At 45.5% G+C, this 22808-nt stretch overlaps 6 protein-coding genes and 2 pseudogenes across 6 annotated transcripts; 6 read left to right on the top strand and 2 right to left on the bottom strand.

The window, feature by feature from the left end:
- Positions 1–3336: 3336 nt before the first annotated feature.
- LOC121398059 (histone H1B-like) lies at positions 3337–4717 on the top strand. Its single transcript, XM_041576610.1, has one exon. The coding sequence runs from the start codon at positions 3391–3393 to the stop codon at positions 4054–4056; it is 666 nt and encodes a 221-aa protein (XP_041432544.1). The 5' UTR covers positions 3337–3390; the 3' UTR covers positions 4057–4717.
- A 165-nt stretch (positions 4718–4882) lies between these two features.
- Positions 4883–20487, top strand: LOC121398064 (histone H3). The gene is made up of 2 exons (XM_041576614.1): positions 4883–6990; positions 20168–20487. Exon 1 carries the CDS (start codon positions 5254–5256, stop codon positions 5662–5664), a length of 411 nt encoding a protein of 136 aa, XP_041432548.1. The 5' UTR covers positions 4883–5253; the 3' UTR covers positions 5665–6990; positions 20168–20487.
- Positions 6948–20487, top strand: LOC121398092 (annotated as a pseudogene).
- On the bottom strand, positions 8147–8611 carry LOC121398071 (histone H2A type 1-like). The gene has a single exon (XM_041576621.1). It carries the CDS (start codon positions 8584–8586, stop codon positions 8194–8196), a length of 393 nt encoding a protein of 130 aa, XP_041432555.1. The 5' UTR covers positions 8587–8611; the 3' UTR covers positions 8147–8193.
- On the top strand, positions 8906–9361 carry LOC121398082 (histone H2B 1.2). Its single transcript, XM_041576634.1, has one exon. The coding sequence runs from the start codon at positions 8928–8930 to the stop codon at positions 9306–9308; it is 381 nt and encodes a 126-aa protein (XP_041432568.1). The 5' UTR covers positions 8906–8927; the 3' UTR covers positions 9309–9361.
- Positions 16641–17360, top strand: LOC121398058 (annotated as a pseudogene).
- An 836-nt stretch (positions 20488–21323) lies between the features above and the next one.
- Positions 21324–21786, bottom strand: LOC121398072 (histone H2A type 1-like). Its single transcript, XM_041576622.1, has one exon. The coding sequence runs from the start codon at positions 21761–21763 to the stop codon at positions 21371–21373; it is 393 nt and encodes a 130-aa protein (XP_041432556.1). The 5' UTR covers positions 21764–21786; the 3' UTR covers positions 21324–21370.
- Positions 21787–22064: 278 nt separating this feature from the next.
- Positions 22065–22540, top strand: LOC108705671 (histone H2B 1.2). The gene has a single exon (XM_018242546.2). It carries the CDS (start codon positions 22105–22107, stop codon positions 22483–22485), a length of 381 nt encoding a protein of 126 aa, XP_018098035.1. The 5' UTR covers positions 22065–22104; the 3' UTR covers positions 22486–22540.
- The last annotated feature ends 268 nt before the right edge of the window (positions 22541–22808 follow it).

The raw sequence follows: 22808 nt of genomic DNA, 5'->3' as shown, positions 1-22808 counted from the left end.
TGCCACGAGCGCACCTGCAAGGACAAAGCACTTTGGCCACTCTGTAACGTCAGACATGCAAATGTTTTTTTGTCCAAGGCAGCGGCAGAACCCTTCTGGATCCACCCTCAAAGAACGCCTCGACCGGCAGGTAGCGGACTACCTGGCATTAACTGCAGATATCGACACTCTGAGGAGCGATGAACCCCTGGACTACTGGGTGCGCAGGCTTGATCTGTGGCCAGAGCTGTCACAATTTGCCATGAACCTCTTGTCTTGCCCAGCCTCAAGTGTCCTCTCAGAAAGGACCTTCAGTGCAGCAGGAGGGATTGTAACTGAGAAGAGAACTCGCCTAGGTCACAAAAGTGTGGATTACCTGACCTTTATTAAAATGAATGAGGGGTGGATCTCGGAGGGTTACTGCACGCCGGAAGACTTGTTCTGAGTTTCTGATTCTGACTCCCCATGCAGCTGTCCTTCTCTGCACGCCTCATGACTCCACATACAGCTGTCCTTTAGCGTCCTCCTCCCTCCACCACCGTTACAAACTAGGGTGCAAACCCTACTGGTTTAATTTGATTCCAGGTAAATCCTGAGTTTTTCTGGCCTCTGTGCTTCAGTGGCTGCGACCAAAAAAAACAGAATATTTTCAGCATTTATATGGCATATTTTTTCTGGCCTCTGTGCTTCAGTGGCTGTGACAAAAAAAATGAATATTTTCAGCATTTATATGGCATATTGTTTCGGCCTCTGTGCTTCAGTGGCTGTGACAAAAAAATGAATATTTTCAGCATTTATATGGCATATTTTTTCTGGCCTCTGTGCTTCAGTGGCTGCGACCAAAAAAACAGAATATTTTCAGCATTTATATGGCATATTTTTCCTGGCCTCTGTGCTTCAGTGGCTGCGACAAAAATAAATGAATATTTTCAGCATTTATATGGCATATTTTTTCTGGCCTCTGTGCTTCAGTGGCTGTGACAAAAAAATGAATATTTTCAGCATTTATATGGCATATTTTTTCTGGCCTCTGTGCTTCAGTGGCTGCGACCAAAAAAAACAGAATATTTTCAGCATTTATATGGCATATTTTTCCTGGCCTCTGTGCTTCAGTGGCTGCGACCAAAAAATTTAATATTTTCAGCATTTATATGGCATATTTTTTCTGGCCTCTGTGCTTCAGTGGCTGCGACAAAATAAATGAATATTTTCAGCATTTATATGGCATATTTTTTCTGGCCTCTGTGCTTCAGTGGCTGCGACCAAAAAAAACAGAATATTTTCAGCATTTATATGGCATATTTTTCCTGGCCTCTGTGCTTCAGTGGCTGCGACCAAAAAAATTTAATATTTTCAGCATTTATATGGCATATTTTTTCTGGCCTCTGTGCTTCAGTGGCTGCGACAAAAATAAATGAATATTTTCAGCATTTATATGGCATATTTTTTCTGGCCTCTGTGCTTCAGTGGCTGTGACAAAAAAATGAATATTTTCAGCATTTATATGGCATATTGTTTCGGCCTCTGTGCTTCAGTGGCTGCGACCAAAAAAATGGAATATTTTCAGCATTTATATGGCATATTTTTTCTGGCCTCTGTGCTTCAGTGTCTGCGACAAAAAAATTTTATATTGTTAGCATTTATATGGCATATTTTTCCTGGCCTCTGTGCTGCAGTGGCTGCGACAAAAATTTTTTTTATATTGTTTGCATTTATATGGCATATTTTTTCTGGCCTCTGTGCTGCAGTGGCTGCGACAAAAAAAAATTAATATTGTTTGCATTTATATGGCATATTTTTTCTGGCCTCTGTGCTGCAGTGGCTGCCACAAAAAAAAATTAATATTTTCAGCATTTATATGGCATATTGTTTCTGGCCTCTGTGCTTCAGTGGCTGCGACAAAAAAAACATAATTTTTCAGGAAAGTACACATGCCTAATTTTTCAGGGTTCTGCAACAGTGGCAAAATCGCATCTTTTATGGTCACCGCAGGTGATCAATAAAGTAGACCAAAACTGGGCCCACACTGCAGAATCAGTGTTTTTTGGTTCACTTCACTGTACATTGAATTACCTCTGCCTGACCGTGCACGTGCGCACAAGCACGGTGACTGCTAAACACACCACTACAGAAATATTGCCACCAACAGGACGAACATCCTGGAGGTGACAAGCAACTAGTAATTAAAAACTATTATTTGCTCACTTGACGGTATCATTCATTAAAGCTCTTTGCGTCTTTTAGCGTTGCAGTAAGCGCCGCGTTTCGTCTTTGCGTGTGAACAGGCTGTAACCTTTACACGACTTGATTGGCATGTAGACGCTGGACGTTTTAAAGCATTTTATTACACAGGTTTAGAAATGTAGTGTGATTTCTACCCTTTACAGCACAAAACGCAGCGCTGTGTCAACAATGGATTTTTTAGAAACATATTTGCCCTTGATCCCCCTCTGGCATGCCACTGTCCAGGTCGTTGCACCCTTTAAACAACTTTAAAATCATTTTTCTGGCCAGAAATGTCTTTTTTAGCTTTTAAAATTCGCCTTCCCATTGAAGTCTATGGGGTTCGCGACGTTCGCGAACCGTTCGCATTTTTGACGCAAGTTCGCGAATATGTTCGCGAACTTTTTTTCCGACGTTCGCTACATCCCTAGCTGACACTACTGGTAGCCCCGCCTATGTGAACTAACTTTTTTGAATGCTTCTGTTGCTCTCCAAATTCTAATTACGTTTGAATGTAGCTCAGAGGTTGAAAAGGTTGGGGATCCTTGATCTATAATGTAAGAACAAAATAAATCCAGTGCAGTGAGTGGGACCCTCCCCTGAGTGCTGCACTCCAGATCCCACAGCAAAGCCTCCTGCACTGTGTTACTTGTCTGGAAGTCCGGAGCCCACACATTCCCCTTATTGCCTCCCCTCTCAACCACATCTGCCCATATTGTACCCGGGGGGCTCCTCTATCTCTGGGGGGAAGGTGGAAGAGAAAGAATTTATGGAACATGATACAAATATGAAAGAAATGAGCCCACGAAAAGAACCGGAATATTTCCAGGGAGAATCCTGAATAAACCTGAGCTGTTCCGGCCAATCTCTGTAACCAGCGACCAAATAAGCCCTTTAGTGGGCACGGGCATATACTAGGGAACAGGATCCCACACAAACTGGGCGCATTTATCATCAGAGAGAAGAGAAACCCCCCATTTTTCAGACTCTGGAAACACAGACCGATATATGCCCCAAAACTTCCACAAGCGACAATACATGGGCGGGGTTTGTATAATCACCCAATAAGAACTAAAGTCGAACTCTGAGAGCTGACCAATCAGCGATCCGGAAAAGCTGAATATAAGGAGGTCGGGAAACTAAAGATATTCGATTTTAGGCAGCTCGTGTGAGTGAATTGGATCGAGAATGGCAGCTACAACTGAGTCCGCTCCTGTTGCTCCCCCGGCAGAACCAGCCGCTGCCAAGAAGACAAAGAAGCAGCAGCCGAAGAAAGTAGCGGGAGGCGCAAAAGCCAAGAAACCCTCCGGGCCCAGCGCGTCTGAGCTGATCGTCAAAGCCGTGTCCGCCTCTAAGGAGCGCAGCGGGGTGTCCCTGGCCGCTCTCAAGAAGGCTCTGGCTGCCGGAGGCTACGATGTGGACAAGAACAACAGCCGCCTCAAGCTGGCTCTCAAGGCCTTGGTCACTAAGGGGACTCTCACCCAAGTCAAAGGCACCGGAGCCTCCGGATCCTTCAAGCTCAACAAGAAGCAACTGGAGACCAAGGACAAGGCGGTGGCCAAGAAGAAGCCCGCGGCGCCCAAAGCCAAGAAACCAGCAGCCGGGGCAAAGAAGGCGCCCAAGTCCCCGAAAAAGCCCAAGAAGGTCTCGGCAGCAGCAAAGAGCCCCAAGAAGGTGAAGAAACCGGCAAAGGCCGCCAAAAGCCCCAAGAAACCGAAGGCTGTTAAAGCCAAGAAGGTGGCCAAGAGTCCCGCTAAAAAGGCCACCAAGCCCAAAACTGCCAAGAGCCCAGCAAAGGCCAAAGTCTCCAAACCCAAAGCGGCTAAAGCCAAGAAGCCTGCGCCTAAGAAATAATGTGCCCGCAACCCCTGCTCGTCCCACCAAAGGCTCTTTTCAGAGCCACCACTTCCTCCATTAAAACAGCTAATACTGTATGAATGGCTTAATTATCTCACGGGAAGGGTTTCCAGTATCATCACCTGAATCTCCCATCAAATTATACTTTTGGACCTCCGCTCCATTTTCCACTTATATTTGTATCACACGCAACTCACTGCGCAAATTTACAGTATTACACTGCCACCGTGTGGCCAATTGCACCTATTTCACATAAGTACTTCCAATGCTTTCCAAAATGCTTCGGGTTTCCTGCTGTGCTTTTTATAAATGATTGTGAAATCCAGCTGGATGTTTCTAAGACTAATATAGGCCGATTTTGTGTCATAAAGCTGTACATTTAACAACTCAGACCCCACTTACTGTGCTCAATTTCTACTTTCCTTTGGGGATTGGGTTGAAGCACCCTGGGAATGCGAATGATCCCAGTCTCCCCTCCCCCCTTTTATCTGAGCCGGATGCCAAACTCTCACTTTCTCTCTATTAATATTGGATACAACTGTATATGAACGGAAGGGACTTGTACTGGATACATTTATATCCTTCTCTTGCTCTACCCACGGCTGATTTTGGAAAGTTTTAATGACTTCCTGGAATAAAACTTACGTCTTTATTTTGATAATTGAATCCATGCGTTATGATTGGATTTTGAAGGTGCCAATCAATGTTCGTTTATTGAGGTATGATCTATTTATGTTCAATTGTTTTAAACTGAAATGTTCCCCTGCGTGAGATTAATACGCCTTCACGGGTAAGGCGCCGGCTCCAATACAATCTGAGATTATCTAAACGGAATATAAGAATGGGACACTGACTGTGCTTTATAGACACTGAGATTATTTTGGCGGGCTGGCTATGGCAGGGTTTTTTCACTGGTCCAAAAGGAATTGTGATTTACATGACTTCAAGTTCCTTATTAGCAAATCAAAGAAGAAGATTTAGAGCGGGCTCTTTTAAATTTGAATTCTAGCCTTCCCGCCAGGGTATAATTACGTCACAGAACGACTGGTTATTGATCAGCAAATCAAATGGGAGTATTTAAAGCGGGCTCTCACATTCGATGTTATAGCCTTCCAATCAAAAACGAGAGACTGTGTATAAATAAGAGGCACGAAACCATTCGCTTCATAACATTTTTTGTTGCGTTGTATAGCTATGGCTCGTACAAAACAGACCGCCCGCAAGTCCACCGGAGGGAAGGCTCCTCGCAAACAGTTGGCCACTAAGGCAGCCAGGAAGAGCGCTCCGGCCACTGGGGGTGTCAAGAAGCCGCATCGTTACCGCCCAGGTACTGTCGCTCTCCGAGAAATCCGACGTTACCAGAAATCGACCGAGCTGCTGATTCGCAAATTGCCTTTCCAGCGCCTGGTTCGTGAGATCGCTCAGGATTTCAAGACCGACCTGCGTTTCCAGAGCTCGGCAGTCATGGCTCTGCAGGAGGCCAGCGAGGCTTATCTGGTCGGCTTGTTTGAGGACACCAACCTGTGCGCCATCCACGCCAAGAGGGTCACCATCATGCCCAAGGACATCCAGCTGGCCCGCAGGATCCGAGGCGAGAGGGCTTAGATACAGTTGCGACTTTTCTTACTAAACACAAAGGCTCTTTTCAGAGCCACCAAATCCCAAATTAAATGAGTTCAACGCTCCAATATCTGTTCATTCGGGGAAGCCCGTGAGATCCTTGTGTAGAACCAATTTCGAACAGCGGCAACAGCTGTGGTACCGGCATCATTAATGCTTTTGTTTGTTTCTGCAATCTCCCCCTTATATAATGTGTAGCAATTTCAAACTTGCCACGATATCTCGCTCAGTTATCCACAAACATAAGGGCTAATACGAACATCTGCGTTATATCTAACCAACTTCTAGACCTGCAACTTTTATTGTGGCATCCTCGTTTTTCAAGTATTTACATTGTAATAGTCGTCGACCCCAGTGCTAAACCCATCAGTCCCGCTGTATAATCGGTAGAATGTGACATTTCTGTACGGACATCCTTCCCGTGAATGTAACATATCATATTAGCAACCGAACCAAGGAGCAGAGGCCGGTCTGAGCGATGTTGTGGTAGATTGATCTAAGTATTATCAGCGCCACCTAGTGTCACATGCACATTAAAAAAAGTGTTTGGGCACTTGGGCAATCGTACTGATTATTACACCTAAAAAATATAGATTAATTAGATAAACGAATACATCTCGCAGATTTGTTTACAGAATTAAGCTCGTCAGAGACGATGAGTCACTTACAAAGATTGAAATTCAGATATCGCCAAGAGCTTCAAATGGGCCAATAGGAGGTCAACAATATTTTTAAGGTAGCCAATAGGACAGAAATTTGTAATCGTGTACCACTGGGCAAATTTAAAACTTAAAATCATTATCTTGTAAATTGTAAATATTGCTTCTTTAAATTTCTTCCGGCATTCTATGAATGAAATTGAATTTTGTATTGCCCCAAAGTAACACTGGAAATTCGCAGTTGGTTGAGGTTCATAAGACTCTGTTAATAAGCGATATAGTTAGAGAATAAAAACTAGATACAATTGACACATCGTTGATTCCCCAAACCTTTCAATGATACAACATGACAATGTGTTTATCATTGGATGAGATTCATTATTTCGGTTAAAGCCTAAATAGCAAATGACACACATTGCGGAAGATTTCTACATATTCTAAATGTTTATTTACTGACGGGAGTGGAAAACAGAAATAAAATCTAACTACACGGAAGCGTTATTAGCCCCGCCCAAATGTCTAGTTCCCTATCAGGTCGACTTTAGTGCTATATAAGGTGTAGTTATGTGAGTGACGAGGCAGTTTGTACAGAACGCATATTTAGTGATCATGTCTGGACGCGGCAAAGGCGGAAAGGGTTTAGGGAAAGGAGGTGCTAAGCGGCACAGGAAGGTGTTGCGGGATAACATTCAGGGCATCACTAAACCCGCCATCCGCCGCCTGGCCCGGAGAGGGGGAGTCAAGCGCATCTCAGGTCTTATCTACGAGGAGACTCGTGGCGTTCTCAAGGTTTTTCTAGAAAATGTTATTCGAGACGCTGTCACCTACACAGAACACGCCAAGAGGAAGACTGTTACCGCCATGGATGTGGTGTACGCTCTCAAGCGCCAGGGCCGCACTCTCTACGGCTTCGGAGGCTAAATCTTCTATTGCCCATCAATCTTATACCCAAAGGCTCTTTTCAGAGCCACCCACCCATTCATATTAAGAGTTGTGATATTTTGAACGAGATTTTTTTCTTCTAGACTTTCATTTAATGCTTTATGGTACTTAAGTTATTGTAGTTGCTGCATTTCTATTTATGGATTGGAGCGCACTCTTTTCTAGCACCATTATAACTTTATAGTGTGGGTTGTGCCCCCTGTCCAGTAAATGGCCCTGCCTTCCTAGAGTAGATTGTGTCGCTGGGCATCTCACGATACAGCCAATTTGTTTGGAGACTTTCACTGCAGCAAAGTAGAGCTGGACACAAACAGCATGGATCTCCCATTAGCCTCTTTGAAATAAATTGATACTGGCTATGGGCGGGAGTTATCCATGTACCATTACATCTTCAGGGTAAAATGCCCCATTGGTTGCTCTACCCCGCCCACTGTGCAATACTTGCGCGCTATTGGCTAATTTAAATTAATGGTTTCTATGCAAGTGACCGTTTATTGCCGCCAAAATAACGAGTGTTCCCCAAAGATGAAAAACGACGAGAACTCCCAAGGTAGATTACTATTGCAAGTTCTGTTCAGTAAAAACAGATTAAAACCATTGCATGTGTCAAATATCATGCGTAAACGTATTTCTACGTGGATCACATATGTAACTTAGAATTCTAAGAAATAAAAGTTTTGGCAAAGTGAGTAAAGATCCAGTACTAATGGATTATACGGATTCCACGGGAGACACCGTTACGGGGAGCGTTATGGTTTTTTTTTTTTTTTTTTATACCCACGAGCCTCATACAAACACCAGTCGTTAACAATGCGCAAATTTAGTTTCTCTAAATATGAAGAATCTCAGCCTTTTTAGCAGGTGTGGGTGGCTCTGAAAAGAGCCTTTGTGTTCAGATTGGGGACAGGGCAGCTCACTTGCTCTTAGCCGACTTGGAACTCTCGGTTTTCTTGGGCAGCAGCACGGACTGGATGTTGGGCAGGACTCCACCCTGAGCGATAGTGACTCCTCCGAGCAGTTTGTTCAATTCCTCATCGTTGCGCACAGCGAGCTGCAGGTGCCTAGGGATAATACGGGTCTTTTTGTTATCTCGGGCAGCGTTCCCAGCCAATTCCAGGATCTCAGCAGTCAGATACTCGAGCACTGCAGCCAAATAGACCGGAGCTCCGGCTCCCACCCGTTCAGCATAGTTGCCTTTCCTCAACAGACGATGAACACGACCAACTGGGAATTGCAGCCCAGCACGAGATGAGCGAGTCTTTGCCTTGGCACGGGTTTTCCCTCCTTGTTTGCCTCTGCCTGACATGTTGCCAAAACTCTAGTACAATCTAGCAATAAACACCAAGCCGCCGGATCGCTCATTTATAGAGTGTACCTGTTCGCTGATTGGGTGAGTTTCAAGCAGCCAAAGCCAGACGTGTATTAACAGGAACCAACCAAAAGATCACAAGGCTAATCTTTGCGTTGATTGGATAATGTCGCGTATGCTTCTGCTTTGACGTAGTCTTTGCAGTGGGCGTTTAGCTCATGTGACAGAAATGGCCAATAGAAAACTCAAAGACAGAGCTGCCTCGTTTGCATGAGAGGACTATAAAAACGATCAGCAATACAGTGTACAGAGACAAAGAATATTGAGTTTTGCTGAAAATGCCTGAACCAGCAAAGTCCGCGCCAGCCCCGAAGAAGGGATCCAAGAAAGCGGTGACTAAGACCCCGAAGAAAGATGGGAAGAAGCGCAGAAAGAGCAGGAAGGAGAGTTACGCCATTTACGTGTACAAGGTGATGAAGCAAGTGCACCCCGATACCGGTATTTCCTCCAAGGCCATGGGGATTATGAATTCCTTTGTCAACGATATATTTGAGCGCATCGCAGGGGAAGCCTCCCGCCTGGCTCATTATAACAAGCGCTCCACCATCACCTCCCGGGAGATCCAGACCGCGGTCCGACTGCTGCTGCCTGGGGAGTTGGCCAAACACGCCGTGTCCGAGGGCACCAAGGCTGTCACCAAGTACACCAGCGCCAAGTAACTGCTCCTTCCCTTGTCCTACTCCCAGCAACACAAAGGCTCTTTTAAGAGCCCCGCCACCTTCTCTCCGGAAGATCTGTAACCGGCTCTTGTGGTGAATAGGGGCTGTGTTTAATGGGGTGGGTATTTAATTAACTGCCTGTGAACCGAATCGCTGTTCTCAGGAATGTTTGAGTTGGGGGATCTTTAGATACCTGAGCTGAACATTTTTCTCAATCACAATCTGACGCGCTAATAGCGCCAGCGCAGTTCTTTCTATACATGGCGAAGCCTTATATTTCCATCTGTGAAGTCCGAGCCAGTTAAAGAGCAGAATGACCGGCTCGTTGCTTTCTATACCGAAGCGGTTTAGCAGAAAGTGAGGCATGAAATGGAATTTAGGACTTGGGTAAAAAGGCGCGGGACTGGGAGCTGTTAGTAGCTCAGTGCTGCCCCTTATGGTTATACTTGTTACACCCGTCTCTCCCTTGCGCTGCACTTTCCTGGTTTCTATGGGAAACCGCTGGGAGGATGAAGTAGTGAGACCATGGGGGGGGGGAACAGTCAAGAGAAAACCGTTTTGGAGAGAAATCGGTATTGGCTGACGGTTTCCTAAAGAACAATGAAAGAGAATGAATTAGGAATGGGCGGGGCAGTTCTCTACTTACAGTTCAGTCATTGTTTCATGGCCGGAGCCTCACATAAACCTGTAGCAATGTAACAACAGAGGACGGCAACAATGTAAGGCTGTTAGTTAGATTGTTGCCGCCAGCTGGTACTAGTTTGGCAAATGAAGTATTGGAATCCAAGTAGACCAGTATGATGAATAGTGCAACTAAAGGGGAAATTAACCTTCCAATTACTTTTTTTTATCCGTTCACCAGAAATAAATATATTTTTTAAATGACATTTAGTGATTGGTAACTGGCTGCCCCCACCTCCCAGTAGGGGCTGCAATGCTGAACTTGCAACCTTCTCCATAACAAAGAGGGACATGCAAATATGATGCACTGGTAAAACTTTCCGAGATTTTCTTTTCCTGGCCATCCTCCCTGGCACAATAACAATTTGGGTTTTATCCCTGCACCGGTCGGACACAGAAGGGTTAACAAGCAATCTTGCGGAGCATTTCGGCAGCTGAATTCATAAAACCTTCATTTATTGGGCATAGTACTATACCCCAATAAATGCAGGTTTTGTGATTTCAGCTGCCGAAATGCTCCTCAAGTTCTGTTATGTGTTCATATGATATTAGCCTGGACCGGGGCGTGTTGCGTACAAGCACAAAGGTTGGCTGAATCAAACGTGCAGGTGAGAGGGGGAGTGCTCCCATTTGATGTTTTAACAAGCAATCTTACAAATTACCACCCCTCCCTCACCAGTCTTTACCTGATGTTGACTGATTGATGCTTGATAACAGAATCTTCATTGGGTTACAGCGGAGGTCTGCAGTACTGAACTCCCAAACTGAGCCAAAGGAGCAGATCTATCATCTAATTTATGATTAATAAATGTGTTCAGAGTTGTACATGTTGCAGTCTGCAGATTGACTCAGGTTGTGCTCCTGCTGCCCATGACAATGCAAGGACCCTCATGGAATGTGCTCTGATGCCCTCAGCCACCAGCTTACCCTGTTCTTTATAGGCTTTCTGTATTACTGTCACTAGTGATGGGTGAATCTGTGGCGTAAAAAAAAGCTATATTTACTGAAAAAATTTGCAAATTTACTGAAAGATTTGCAAAAAAAAGAAAAAATTTGCATACTTACAGAAAAATTTTGAAAATTTTCAGAAAAATTCGCAAATCTACAGAAAAATTCACAAAACAGCGAAAAATTAGCAAAACGCATTGAAGTCAAAGGGTGTCAACATAATTTTGATGCGTGCAACAATTTTTATACACACGATTATTTTGTCCCAATGCATTAAAATCAACAGGCATCCAAATAATTTGGACACGTGACAATTTGTATGTGCGCAACGAGTCTGACATGCAACATATTCTTTTGTAGAGGTGGATTTGTTGTGGGCAATTTTTTGCCACAGTTTCTCAAATTTATTAGCTGGCGGCGAAATGCAGTTATTCACCGCAAATCCCATGCCTGGCAAATCTATTTGCCATCAATAGCCATCATTAGCCATCTCCTCAATGTTGCAGTTTTGACTGCCTCTCCCTTCCTAGTCCCAGCTTGGACTATAAATAGAGATGTCGCGAACTGTTCGCCGGCGAACTTGTTCGCGCGAACATCGGGTGTTCGCGCTCGCCGGAAGTTCGCGAACGTCGCGCGACGTTCGCCATTTTGGGTTCGCCATTGTTGGCCGCTTTTTTTTGCCCTCTCACCCCAGACCAGCAGGTACATGGCAGCCAATCAGGAAGCTCTCCCCTGGACCACTCCCCTTCCCTATAAAACCGAAGCCCTGCAGCGTTTTTTCACTCTGCCTGTGTGTGCTGAAGAGATAGTGTAGGGAGAGAGCTGCTGCCTGTTAGTGATTTCAGGGACAGTTGAAAGTTTGCTGGCTAGTAATCGTTTTGATACTGCTCTGTTATTGGAGGGACAGAAGTCTGCAGGGGTTTGAGGGACATTTTAGCTTAGGTAGCTTTGCTGGCTAGTAATCTACCTTCTACTGCAGTGCTCTGTATGTAGCTGCAGTGGGCAGCTGTCCTGCTTCTGATCTCATCTGCTGACTGCTGCAATAACAGTAGTCCTTGTAAGGACTGCTTTTATTTATTTTTTTTGTTGTTTTACTACTACTACTACTACTACTATAAGAGCCCAGTGCTATTAGTCTAGCAATGTTGGGGAGTGGGACTGGTGTGCTAATCTGCTGCTCCTAGTAGTTCAGCAGCACCAACTTTAATTTTTTTTTTTAATATTCATTTTTTTTTTATTTTACTTTTTTTTATTTTACTACCGCTGTAGTAGTGTATAAGTTGACCTTTTAGGCATTATTTGCCCTGTAGGCATTTTTTGCCCAGTGTGTTATTCAACCAACTGCCATCTAGCTGTGTGACCTTGTTCACATTCTGTCTAAATATCCATAATATTACCGTCTCCAGAAAAAACACCGGAGTGACTTTTTTCAAGCAGCCATAATATATTTTACGTAATCCGTATCCACCGCTGTAGTAGTGTATACATTGACCTTGTAGGCATTATTTGCACAGTGTTTTCTTCAACCCGCCATCTAGCTGTGTGAGCTTGTTCACATTTTGTCTAAATATTGATAATATTATCGTCTCTAGAAAAACCACTTGAGTTACTTTTTTTCAAGCAGCATTCATATATTTTAACGTAATCCGTATCCACCGCTGTAGTAGTGTATACGTTGACCTTGTAGGCATTATTTGCACAGTGTTTTCTTCAACCCGCCATCTAGCTGTGTGAGCTTGTTCACATTTTGTCTAAATATTGATAATATTATCGTCTCTAGAAAAACCACTTGAGTTACTTTTTTTCAAGCAGCATTCATATATTTTACGTAATCCGTATCCACCGCTGTAGTAGTGTATACGTTGACCTTGGTAGGCATTATTTGCACACTGTTTTCTTCAACCCGCCATCTAGCTGTGTGAGCTTGTTCACATTTTGTCTAAATATTGATAATATTATCGTCTCTAGAAAAACCACTTGAGTTACTTTTTTTCAAGCAGCATTCATATATTTTACGTAATCCGTATCCACCGCTGTAGTAGTGTATACGTTGACCTTGTAGGCATTATTTGCACACTGTTTTCTTCAACCCGCCATCTAGCTGTGTGAGCTTGTTCACATTTTGTCTAAATAATTGATAATATTATCGTCTCTAGAAAAACCACTTGAGTTACTTTTTTTCAAGCAGCATTCATATATTTTACGTAATCCGTATCCACCGCTGTAGTAGTGTATACGTTGACCTTGTAGGCATTATTTGCACAGTGTTTTCTTCAACCCGCCATCTAGCTGTGTGAGCTTGTTCACATTTTGTCTAAATATTGATAATATTATCGTCTCTAGAAAAACCACTTGAGTTACTTTTTTTCAAGCAGCATTCATATATTTTACGTAATCCGTATCCACCGCTGTAGTAGTGTATACGTTGACCTTGTAGGCATTATTTGCACACTGTTTTCTTCAACCCGCCATCTAGCTGTGTGAGCTTGTTCACATTTTGTCTAAATATTGATAATATTATCGTCTCTAGAAAAACCACTTGAGTTACTTTTTTTCAAGCAGCATTCATATATTTTACGTAATCCGTATCCACACTGTAGTAGTGTATACGTTGACCTTGTAGGCATTATTTGCACACTGTTTTCTTCAACTGCCATCTAGCTGTGTGTATTATCGTTTCCAGAAAAAACAACTGAGTTTTTGTTGTTGTTGTTTTTTTAAAAATAATGCCAGGCAAAGGCAGGCCGCCACGCAGAGGCCGTGCTAGGGGCCGTGCTGCTATGCAATCCTGTGGCCCTAGCAAATTGCCCAGTTTTAAAAAAGCCAATGACCCTGAACTCCCAAAATGCTGAAGAGGTAGTTGACTGGCTTACACAGCACACCCCATCCTCTACCGTTTCTAACTTTACCAAACATCCTCCTCATCCTCCACTGCTATGGCCACCCCACGTAACACTTCCTCCACCACCGGTGCCCCTTCTTCACTGGAGTCAGAGGAGTTATTTTCCCATGAGTTTCTTTAACTGAGTAATGCGCAACCATTATTGCCAGAAGAAGATGAAGGAGATGAGGACCTTACACCAGATTTAATTCTGGCAGAGAACACGATAGAGATGGACATAATGAGTGATGAGGAGGAGGTCCCCGCTGCTGCTTCCTTCTGTGATGTGTCAGAAGAAATTGATGCATCTGAGGAGAATGATGATGAGGAGATTGATGTTTTTGTGGGTGCCTAGTAGAAGAGAGCAAGAGGAGGTAGTTCAGATGGAGAGACGGAGAGTCAGAGAGGCAGGAGGAGAATAAGACTTAGAAGAAGCAGGGAGGACAGCCCGCAGGGATCAGTAGGGCAACAACATGTATCGGCACCTGTGTTCAGCCGGCCAACGCACCCGCCATTTGCCGCCAATGCGCCACTTCTACTGTTACCCGCCAGATCGCACACTTCCAAAAGTCAGCAGTGTGGGATTTTTTTAATGTGTGTGCCTCTGACAAAAGCATTTGTAATTTTGCCAATGAGTGCAGTCAGAAACTGAGCCTTGGTAAGCCCAACAGCCACATAGGTACAACTTCTATGCGAAGGCACATGAGTGGCAAGCACAAAGCACTTTGGGAGCAAACACCTCAAAGGCAAAGGCAAACTAAAAGCCACCACTCCTTCTGGTCCAGCATCTTACTGCTCTACCTCTGCTCTCCTTGACCCGTCTGAACCACCCTCCACTCCGCCTTCCACCTTGACCACACCTGTTCCCATTCCCAGTCATCTGCCACCAGCCCAAGTTTCTGTGAAGGCCATGTTTGAGCGTAAGAAGCCAATGTCTGACTGTCACCCCCTGCCCGGCGCTCTGACAGCTGGCCTTGTCTGCACTCTTAGCCCGCCAGCTTTTACCATACCAGCTGGTGGACTCTGAGGCCTTCCGCAAATTTGTAGCAATTGGGACACCGCAGTGGAAGGTACCCCAGCCGCAATTTTTTTTCTAAAAAGGGAATACCACACCTGTACCAAACATGTGGCAGAGCCAAGTTACCGCATCTCTGTCACTTAGTGTTGGGCCAAAGGTCCATATGACTACTGACGCCATGGTCCTCCAAGCATGGTCAGGGCAGGTATGTCACCTACACTGCCCACTGGGTGAACTTGGTAATGGCTGGAAGCAGGGAATGGGTAGCTCAACAACAACAGTGGAGTTTGGTGTCACCGCCACGGATTGCACGCGTTCATGCCACCACTCTACTCCTCCATCGCTCTCTACCTCGTCTTCTTCCTCTTCTTCTTCTTACTCTGCTGCTGGGTCCTCTTCTTCCTCCATCCACACCTATGCCAACCCAGCTCGCCTAGGCTATTCGAACGTGCAGGTACGCGTTGTCTACGCTGTCTTGGGATGACGTGCTGAAGAAAACCATCCCGCGGATCTGTACTCTGTCATCTCTGCAGTCACAGGCCGATGTGGCTGACCCCACAACCCACCTGCAGATCGGAAAGTGTGTGTGTGACAATGGAAGCAATCTGGTTGGCAGCGTTGAGAACTGGGCAATTAACACTATGTGCCCTGCATGGCAATGTGTTAATTTAAATAGTCCACTTTTGTTCAAGTCCAGGATTCCAGACGTTTCTCACCAGTCCAGAAAGGTGTCGGCCATTCAGACGTTCTAACACTGCCATGGCCCGCCTTGCTGACATTCAGCAAGGCTACATACATCCAGTCAGGCGTTTGATTTCTGACAGGCCAGAACTCGCTGGAATTTCAACGCTCCTTATGGTTGGAGAACGTCTGCTGCAACAACAAAGGGCGCGTCAACGAGTACTTTTGAACTGGGTGGTGGACTGACTGCGAGCTGGGATTTTTTCCCCGTTATGGGTGCTCATGCGCGCTTGGCCGCAGGCTCATGGCGCGACTTTTGAACGAGGTGACAAATATGTCAGTCGCCCGAAGGCAGCCATCAGCGCCTAATACCCTTCGTTTCTTCCTGGAGCGTTGCCGTGCGACGCAGTGACAGATGAGGCTCGTAGACTCATGCGGGGGTGACGGGAGTCTGAGAAGCGTGCGATTTCTGGTACGGAATACCAGAAGAACCCAGGCACTGCTGCAATCCGCAGGGAGAGGTGCCAGAAGTGGAGTCAGAGGAGGAACGGTGGCTTTGTGGAGGGAGGGGAGGAGGACCAACAGGAGCAGGCTTCCAGGGGGCTAGTGGTGACCTTTGGGGACCTGCCTGGTCTTGTCGGGCTGGGAGGAGACGTGAATGACTGCGTTCCTTGATAATGAGGAGCGGAGATGGATGCTCTGCATGCCAACCTTGTAGACTGGGGTCTTCATGGCTGTCATGCCTGTTGAAGGCCCCCGTATACAAGAAGGCTAGGAGAGGACTGTACTGTGGTCGCAACGGCTACTAGACCATCGGTACATAGCGATAAACCGGCGCAATCTCTGTAACCAGCGACCAAATAAGCCTTTTAGTGGGCACGGGCATATACTAGGGAACAGGATCCCACACAAACTGGCGCATTTATCATCAGAGAGAAGAAGGAAACCCCCCATTTCAGACTCTGGAAACACAGACCGATATATGCCCAAAACTTCCACAAGCGACAATACTGGCGCGGGGTTGTATAATCACCCAATAAGAACTAAGTCGAACTCTGAGAGCTGACCAATCAGTCGATCCGGAAAGCTGAATATAAGGAGGTCGGAAACTAAGATATTCCGATTTAGGCAGCTCGTGTGAGTGAATTGGATCGAGAATGGCAGCTACAACTGAGTCCGCTCCTGTTGCTCCCCCGGCAGAACCAGCCGCTGCCAAGAAGACAAAGAAGCAGCAGCCGAAGAAAGTAGCGGGAGGCGCAAAAGCCAAGAAACCCTCCGGGCCCAGCGCGTCTGAGCTGATCGTCAAAGCCGTGTCCGCCTCTAAGGAGCGCAGCGGGTGTCCCTGGCCGCTCTCAAGAAGGCTCTGGCTGCCGGAGGCTACGATGTGGACAAGAACAACAGCCGCCTCAAGCTGGCTCTCAAGGCCTTGGTCACTAAGGGGACTCTCACCCAAGTCAAAGGCACCGGAGCCTCCGGATCCTTCAAGCTCAACAAGAAGCAACTGGAGGGGAAGGACAAGGCGGTGGCCAAGAAGAAGCCCGCGGCGCCCAAAGCCAAGAAACCAGCAGCCGGGGCAAAGAAGGCGCCCAAGTCCCCGGAAAAAGCCCAAGAAGGTCTCGGCAGCAGCAAAGAGCCCCAAGAAGGTGAAGAAACCGGGCAAAGGCCGCCAAAAGCCCCAAGAAACCGAAGGCTGTTAAAGCCAGAAGGTGGCCAAGAGTCCCGCTAAAAAGGCCACCAAGCCCAAAACTGCCAAGAGCCCAGCAAAGGCCAAAGTCGCCAAACCCAAAGCGGCTAAAGCCAAGAAGCCTGCGCCTAAGAAATAATGTGCCCCGCAACCCCTGCTCGTCCCACCAAAGGCTCTTTCAGAGCCACCACTTCCTCCATTAAAACAGCTAATACTGTATGAATGGCTTAATTATCTCACGGGAAGGGTTTCCAGTATCATCACCTGAATCTCCCATCAAATTATACTTTTGGACCTCCGCTCCATTTTCCACTTATATTTGTATCACACGCAACTCACTGCGCAAATTTACAGTATTACACTGCCACCGTGTGGCCAATTGCACCTATTTCACATAAGTACTTCCAATGCTTTCCAAAATGCTTCGGGTTTCCTGCTGTGCTTTTTATAAATGATTGTGAAATCCAGCTGGATGTTCTAAGACTAATATAGGCCGATTTTGTGTCATAAAGCTGTACATTTAACAACTCAGACCCCACTTACTGTGCTCAATTTCTACTTTCCTTTGGGGATTGGGTTGAAGCACCCTGGGAATGCGAATGATCCCAGTCTCCCCTCCCCCTTTTATCTGAGCCGGATGCCAAACTCTCACTTTCTCTCTATTAATATTGGATACAACTGTATATGAACGGAAGGGACTTGTACTGGATACATTTATATCCTTCTCTTGCTCTACCCACGGCTGATTTTGGAAAGTTTTAATGACTTCCTGGAATAAAACTTACGTCTTTATTTTGATAATTGAATCCATGCGTTATGATTGGATTTTGAAGGTGCCAATCAATGTTCGTTTATTGAGGTATGATCTATTTATGTTCAATTGTTTTAAACTGAAATGTTCCCCTGCGTGAGATTGAGATTATTTTGGCGGGCTGGCTATGGCAGGGTTTTTTCACTGGTCCAAAAGGAATTGTGATTTACATGACTTCAAGTTCCTTATTAGCAAATCAAAGAAGAAGATTTAGAGCGGGCTCTTTTAAATTTGAATTCTAGCCTTCCCGCCAGGGTATAATTACGTCACAGAACGACTGGTTATTGATCAGCAAATCAAATGGGAGTATTTAGAGCGGGCTCTCACATTCGATGTTATAGCCTTCCAATCAAAAACGAGAGACTGTGTATAAATAAGAGGCACGAAACCATTCGCTTCATAACATTTTTTGTTGCATTGTATAGCTATGGCTCGTACAAAACAGACCGCCCGCAAGTCCACCGGAGGGAAGGCTCCTCGCAAACAGTTGGCCACTAAGGCAGCCAGGAAGAGCGCTCCGGCCACTGGGGGTGTCAAGAAGCCGCATCGTTACCGCCCAGGTACTGTCGCTCTCCGAGAAATCCGACGTTACCAGAAATCCACTGAGCTGCTGATTCGCAAATTGCCTTTCCAGCGCCTGGTTCGTGAGATCGCTCAGGATTTCAAGACCGACCTGCGCTTCCAGAGCTCGGCAGTCATGGCTCTGCAGGAGGCCAGCGAGGCTTATCTGGTCGGTTTGTTTGAGGACACCAACCTGTGCGCCATCCACGCCAAGAGGGTCACCATCATGCCCAAGGACATCCAGCTGGCCCGCAGGATCCGAGGCGAGAGGGCTTAGATACAGTTGCGACTTTTCTTACTAAACACAAAGGCTCTTTTCAGAGCCACCAAATCCCAAATTAAATGAGTTCAACGCTCCAATATCTGTTCATTCGGGGAAGCCCGTGAGATCCTTGTGTAGAACCAATTTCGAACAGCGGCAACAGCTGTGGTACCGGCATCATTAATGCTTTTGTTTGTTTCTGCAATCTCCCCCTTATATAATGTGTAGCAATTTCAAACTTGCCACGATATCTCGCTCAGTTATCCACAAACATAAGGGCTAATACGAACATCTGCGTTATATCTAACCAACTTCTAGACCTGCAACTTTTATTGTGGCATCCTCGTTTTTCAAGTATTTACATTGTAATAGTCGTCGACCCCAGTGCTAAACCCATCAGTCCCGCTGTATAATCGGTAGAATGTGACATTTCTGTACGGACATCCTTCCCGTGAATGTAACATATCATATTAGCAACCGAACCAAGGAGCAGAGGCCGGTCTGAGCGATGTTGTGGTAGATTGATCTAAGTATTATCAGCGCCACCTAGTGTCACATGCACATTAAAAAAAGTGTTTGGGCACTTGGGCAATCGTACTGATTATTACACCTAAAAAATATAGATTAATTAGATAAACGAATACATCTCGCAGATTTGTTTACAGAATTAAGCTCGTCAGAGACGATGAGTCACTTACAAAGATTGAAATTCAGATATCACCAAGAGCTTCAAATGGGCCAATAGGAGGTCAACAATATTTTTAAGGTAGCCAATAGGACAGAAATTTGTAATCGTGTACCAGTGGGCAAATTTAAAACTTAAAATCATTATCTTGTAAATTGTAAATATTGCTTCTTTAAATTTCTTCCGGCATTCTATGAATGAAATTGAATTTTGTATTGCCCCAAAGTAACACTGGAAATTCGCAGTTGGTTGAGGTTCATAAGAATCTGTTAATAAGCGATATAGTTAGAGAATAAAAACTAGATACAATTGACACATCGTTGATTCCCCAAACCTTTCAATGATACAACATGACAATGTGTTTATCATTGGATGAGATTCATTATTTCGGTTAAAGCCTAAATAGCAAATGACACACATTGCGGAAGATTTCTACATATTCTAAATGTTTATTTACTGACGGGAGTGGAAAACAGAAATAAAATCTAACTACACGGAAGCGTTATTAGCCCCGCCCAAATGTCTAGTTCCCTATCAGGTCGACTTTAGTGCTATATAAGGTGTAGTTATGTGAGTGACGAGGCAGTTTGTACAGAACGCATATTTAGTGATCATGTCTGGACGCGGAAAGGGCTTAGGGAAAGGAGGTGCTAAGCGGCACAGGAAGGTGTTGCGGGATAACATTCAGGGCATCACTAAACCCGCCATCCGCCGCCTGGCCCGGAGAGGGGGAGTCAAGCGCATCTCAGGTCTTATCTACGAGGAGACTCGTGGCGTTCTCAAGGTTTTTCTAGAAAATGTTATTCGAGACGCTGTCACCTACACAGAACACGCCAAGAGGAAGACCGTTACCGCCATGGATGTGGTGTACGCTCTCAAGCGCCAGGGCCGCACTCTCTACGGCTTCGGAGGCTAAATCTTCTATTGCCCATCAATCTTATACCCAAAGGCTCTTTTCAGAGCCACCCACCCATTCATATTAAAAGTTGTGATATTTTGAACGAGATATTTTTTTCTTCTAGACTTTCATTTAATGCTTTATGGTACTTAAGTTATTGTAGTTGCTGCATTTCTATTTATGGATTGGAGCGCACTCTTTTCTAGCACCATTATAACTTTATAGTGTGGGTTGTGCCCCCTGTCCAGTAAATGGCCCTGCCTTCCTAGAGTAGATTGTGTCGCTGGGCATCTCTCACGATACAGCCAATTTGTTTGGAGACTTTCACTGCAGCAGAGTAGAGCTGGACACAAACAGCATGGATCTCCCATTAGCCTCTTTGAAATAAATTGATACTGGCTATGGGCGGGAGTTATCCATGTACCATTACATCTTCAGGGTAAAATGCCCGATTGGTTGCTCTATCCCGCCCACTGTGCAATACTTGCGCGCTATTGGCTAATTTAAATTAATGGTTTCTATGCAAGTGACCGTTTATTGCCGCCAAAATAACGAGTGTTCCCCAAAGATGAAAAACGACGAGAACTCCCAAGGTAGATTACTATTGCAAGTTCTGTTCAGTAAAAACAGATTAAAACCATTGCATGTGTCAAATATCATGCGTAAACGTATTTCTACGTGGATCACATATGTAACTTAGAATTCTAAGAAATAAAAGTTTTGGCAAAGTGAGTAAAGATCCAGTACTAATGGATTATACGGATTCCACGGGAGACACCGTTACGGGGAGCGTTATGGTTGTTTTTTTTTTTATACCCAGGAGCCTCATACAAACACCAGTCGTTAACGATGAGCAAATTTAGTTTCTCTAAATATGAAGAATCTCAGCCTTTTTAGCAGGTGTGGGTGGCTCTGAAAAGAGCCCTTGTGTTCAGATTGGGGACAGGGCAGTTCACTTGCTCTTAGCGGACTTTGAACTCTCGGTTTTCTTGGGCAGCAGCACGGACTGGATGTTGGGCAGGACTCCACCCTGAGCGATAGTGACTCCTCCGAGCAGTTTGTTCAATTCCTCATCGTTGCGCACAGCGAGCTGCAGGTGCCTGGGGATAATACGGGTCTTTTTGTTATCTCGGGCAGCGTTCCCAGCTAATTCCAGGATCTCAGCAGTCAGATACTCGAGCACTGCAGCCAAATAGACCGGAGCTCCGGCTCCCACCCGTTCAGCATAGTTGCCTTTCCTCAACAGACGATGAACACGACCAACTGGGAATTGCAGCCCAGCACGAGATGAGCGAGTCTTTGCCTTGGCACGGGTTTTCCCTCCTTGTTTGCCTCTGCCTGACATGTTGCCGAAACTCTAGTACAATCTAGCAATAAACACCAAGCCGCCGGATCGCTCATTTATAGAGTGTACCTGTTCGCTGATTGGGTGAGTTTCAAGCAGCCAAAGCCAGACGTGTATTAACAGGAACCAACCAAAAGATCACAAGGCTAATCTTTGCGTTGATTGGATAATGTCGCGTATGCTTCTGCTTTGACGTAGTCTTTGCAGTGGGCGTTTAGCTCATGTGACAGAAATGGCCAATAGAAAACTCAAAGACAGAGCTGCCTCGTTTGCATGAGAGGACTATAAAAACGATCAACAATACAGTGTACAGAGACAAAAAATATTGAGTTTTGTTGAAAATGCCTGAACCAGCAAAGTCCGCGCCAGCCCCGAAGAAGGGATCCAAGAAAGCGGTGACTAAGACCCCGAAGAAAGATGGGAAGAAGCGCAGAAAGAGCAGGAAGGAGAGTTACGCCATTTACGTGTACAAGGTGATGAAGCAAGTGCACCCCGACACCGGTATTTCCTCCAAGGCCATGGGGATTATGAATTCCTTTGTCAACGATATATTTGAGCGCATCGCAGGGGAAGCCTCCCGCCTGGCTCATTATAACAAGCGCTCCACCATCACCTCCCGGGAGATCCAGACCGCGGTCCGACTGCTGCTGCCTGGGGAACTGGCCAAACACGCCGTGTCCGAGGGCACCAAGGCTGTCACCAAGTACACCAGCGCCAAGTAACTGCTCCTTCCCTTGTCCTACTCCCAGCAACACAAAGGCTCTTTTAAGAGCCCGCCACCTTCTCTCCGGAAGATCTGTAACCGGCTCTTGTGGTGAATAGGGGCTGTGTTTAATGGGGTGGGTATTTAATTAACTGCCTGTGAACCGAATCGCTGTTCTCAGGAATTTTTGAGTTGGGGGATCTTTAGATACCTGAGCTGAACATTTTTCTCAATCACAATCTGACGCGCTAATAGCGCCAGCGCAGTTCTTTCTATACATGGCGAAGCCTTATATTTCCATCTGTGAAGTCCGAGCCAGTTAAAGAGCAGAATGACCGGCTC

Source organism: Xenopus laevis, chromosome 9_10L, assembly GCF_017654675.1.
Source record: "Xenopus laevis strain J_2021 chromosome 9_10L, Xenopus_laevis_v10.1, whole genome shotgun sequence".
NCBI classification, from domain to species: Eukaryota; Metazoa; Chordata; class Amphibia; order Anura; family Pipidae; genus Xenopus; species Xenopus laevis.
The sequence above is the reverse complement of the archived record's forward strand: the minus strand, read 5'-3'. Positions and strand labels throughout refer to the sequence as shown.

What these genes read in the sequence shown, in the direction of transcription:
- LOC121398082 (XM_041576634.1), top strand. Translation starts at nt 8,928, where the DNA reads ATGCCTGAACCAGCAAAGTCCGCGCCAGCCCCGAAGAAGGGATCCAAG.
- LOC121398072 (XM_041576622.1), bottom strand. Translation starts at nt 21,763, where the DNA reads ATGTCAGGCAGAGGCAAACAAGGAGGGAAAACCCGTGCCAAGGCAAAG.
- LOC108705671 (XM_018242546.2), top strand. Translation starts at nt 22,105, where the DNA reads ATGCCTGAACCAGCAAAGTCCGCGCCAGCCCCGAAGAAGGGATCCAAG.
- LOC121398064 (XM_041576614.1), top strand. Translation starts at nt 5,254, where the DNA reads ATGGCTCGTACAAAACAGACCGCCCGCAAGTCCACCGGAGGGAAGGCT.
- LOC121398071 (XM_041576621.1), bottom strand. Translation starts at nt 8,586, where the DNA reads ATGTCAGGCAGAGGCAAACAAGGAGGGAAAACCCGTGCCAAGGCAAAG.
- LOC121398059 (XM_041576610.1), top strand. Translation starts at nt 3,391, where the DNA reads ATGGCAGCTACAACTGAGTCCGCTCCTGTTGCTCCCCCGGCAGAACCA.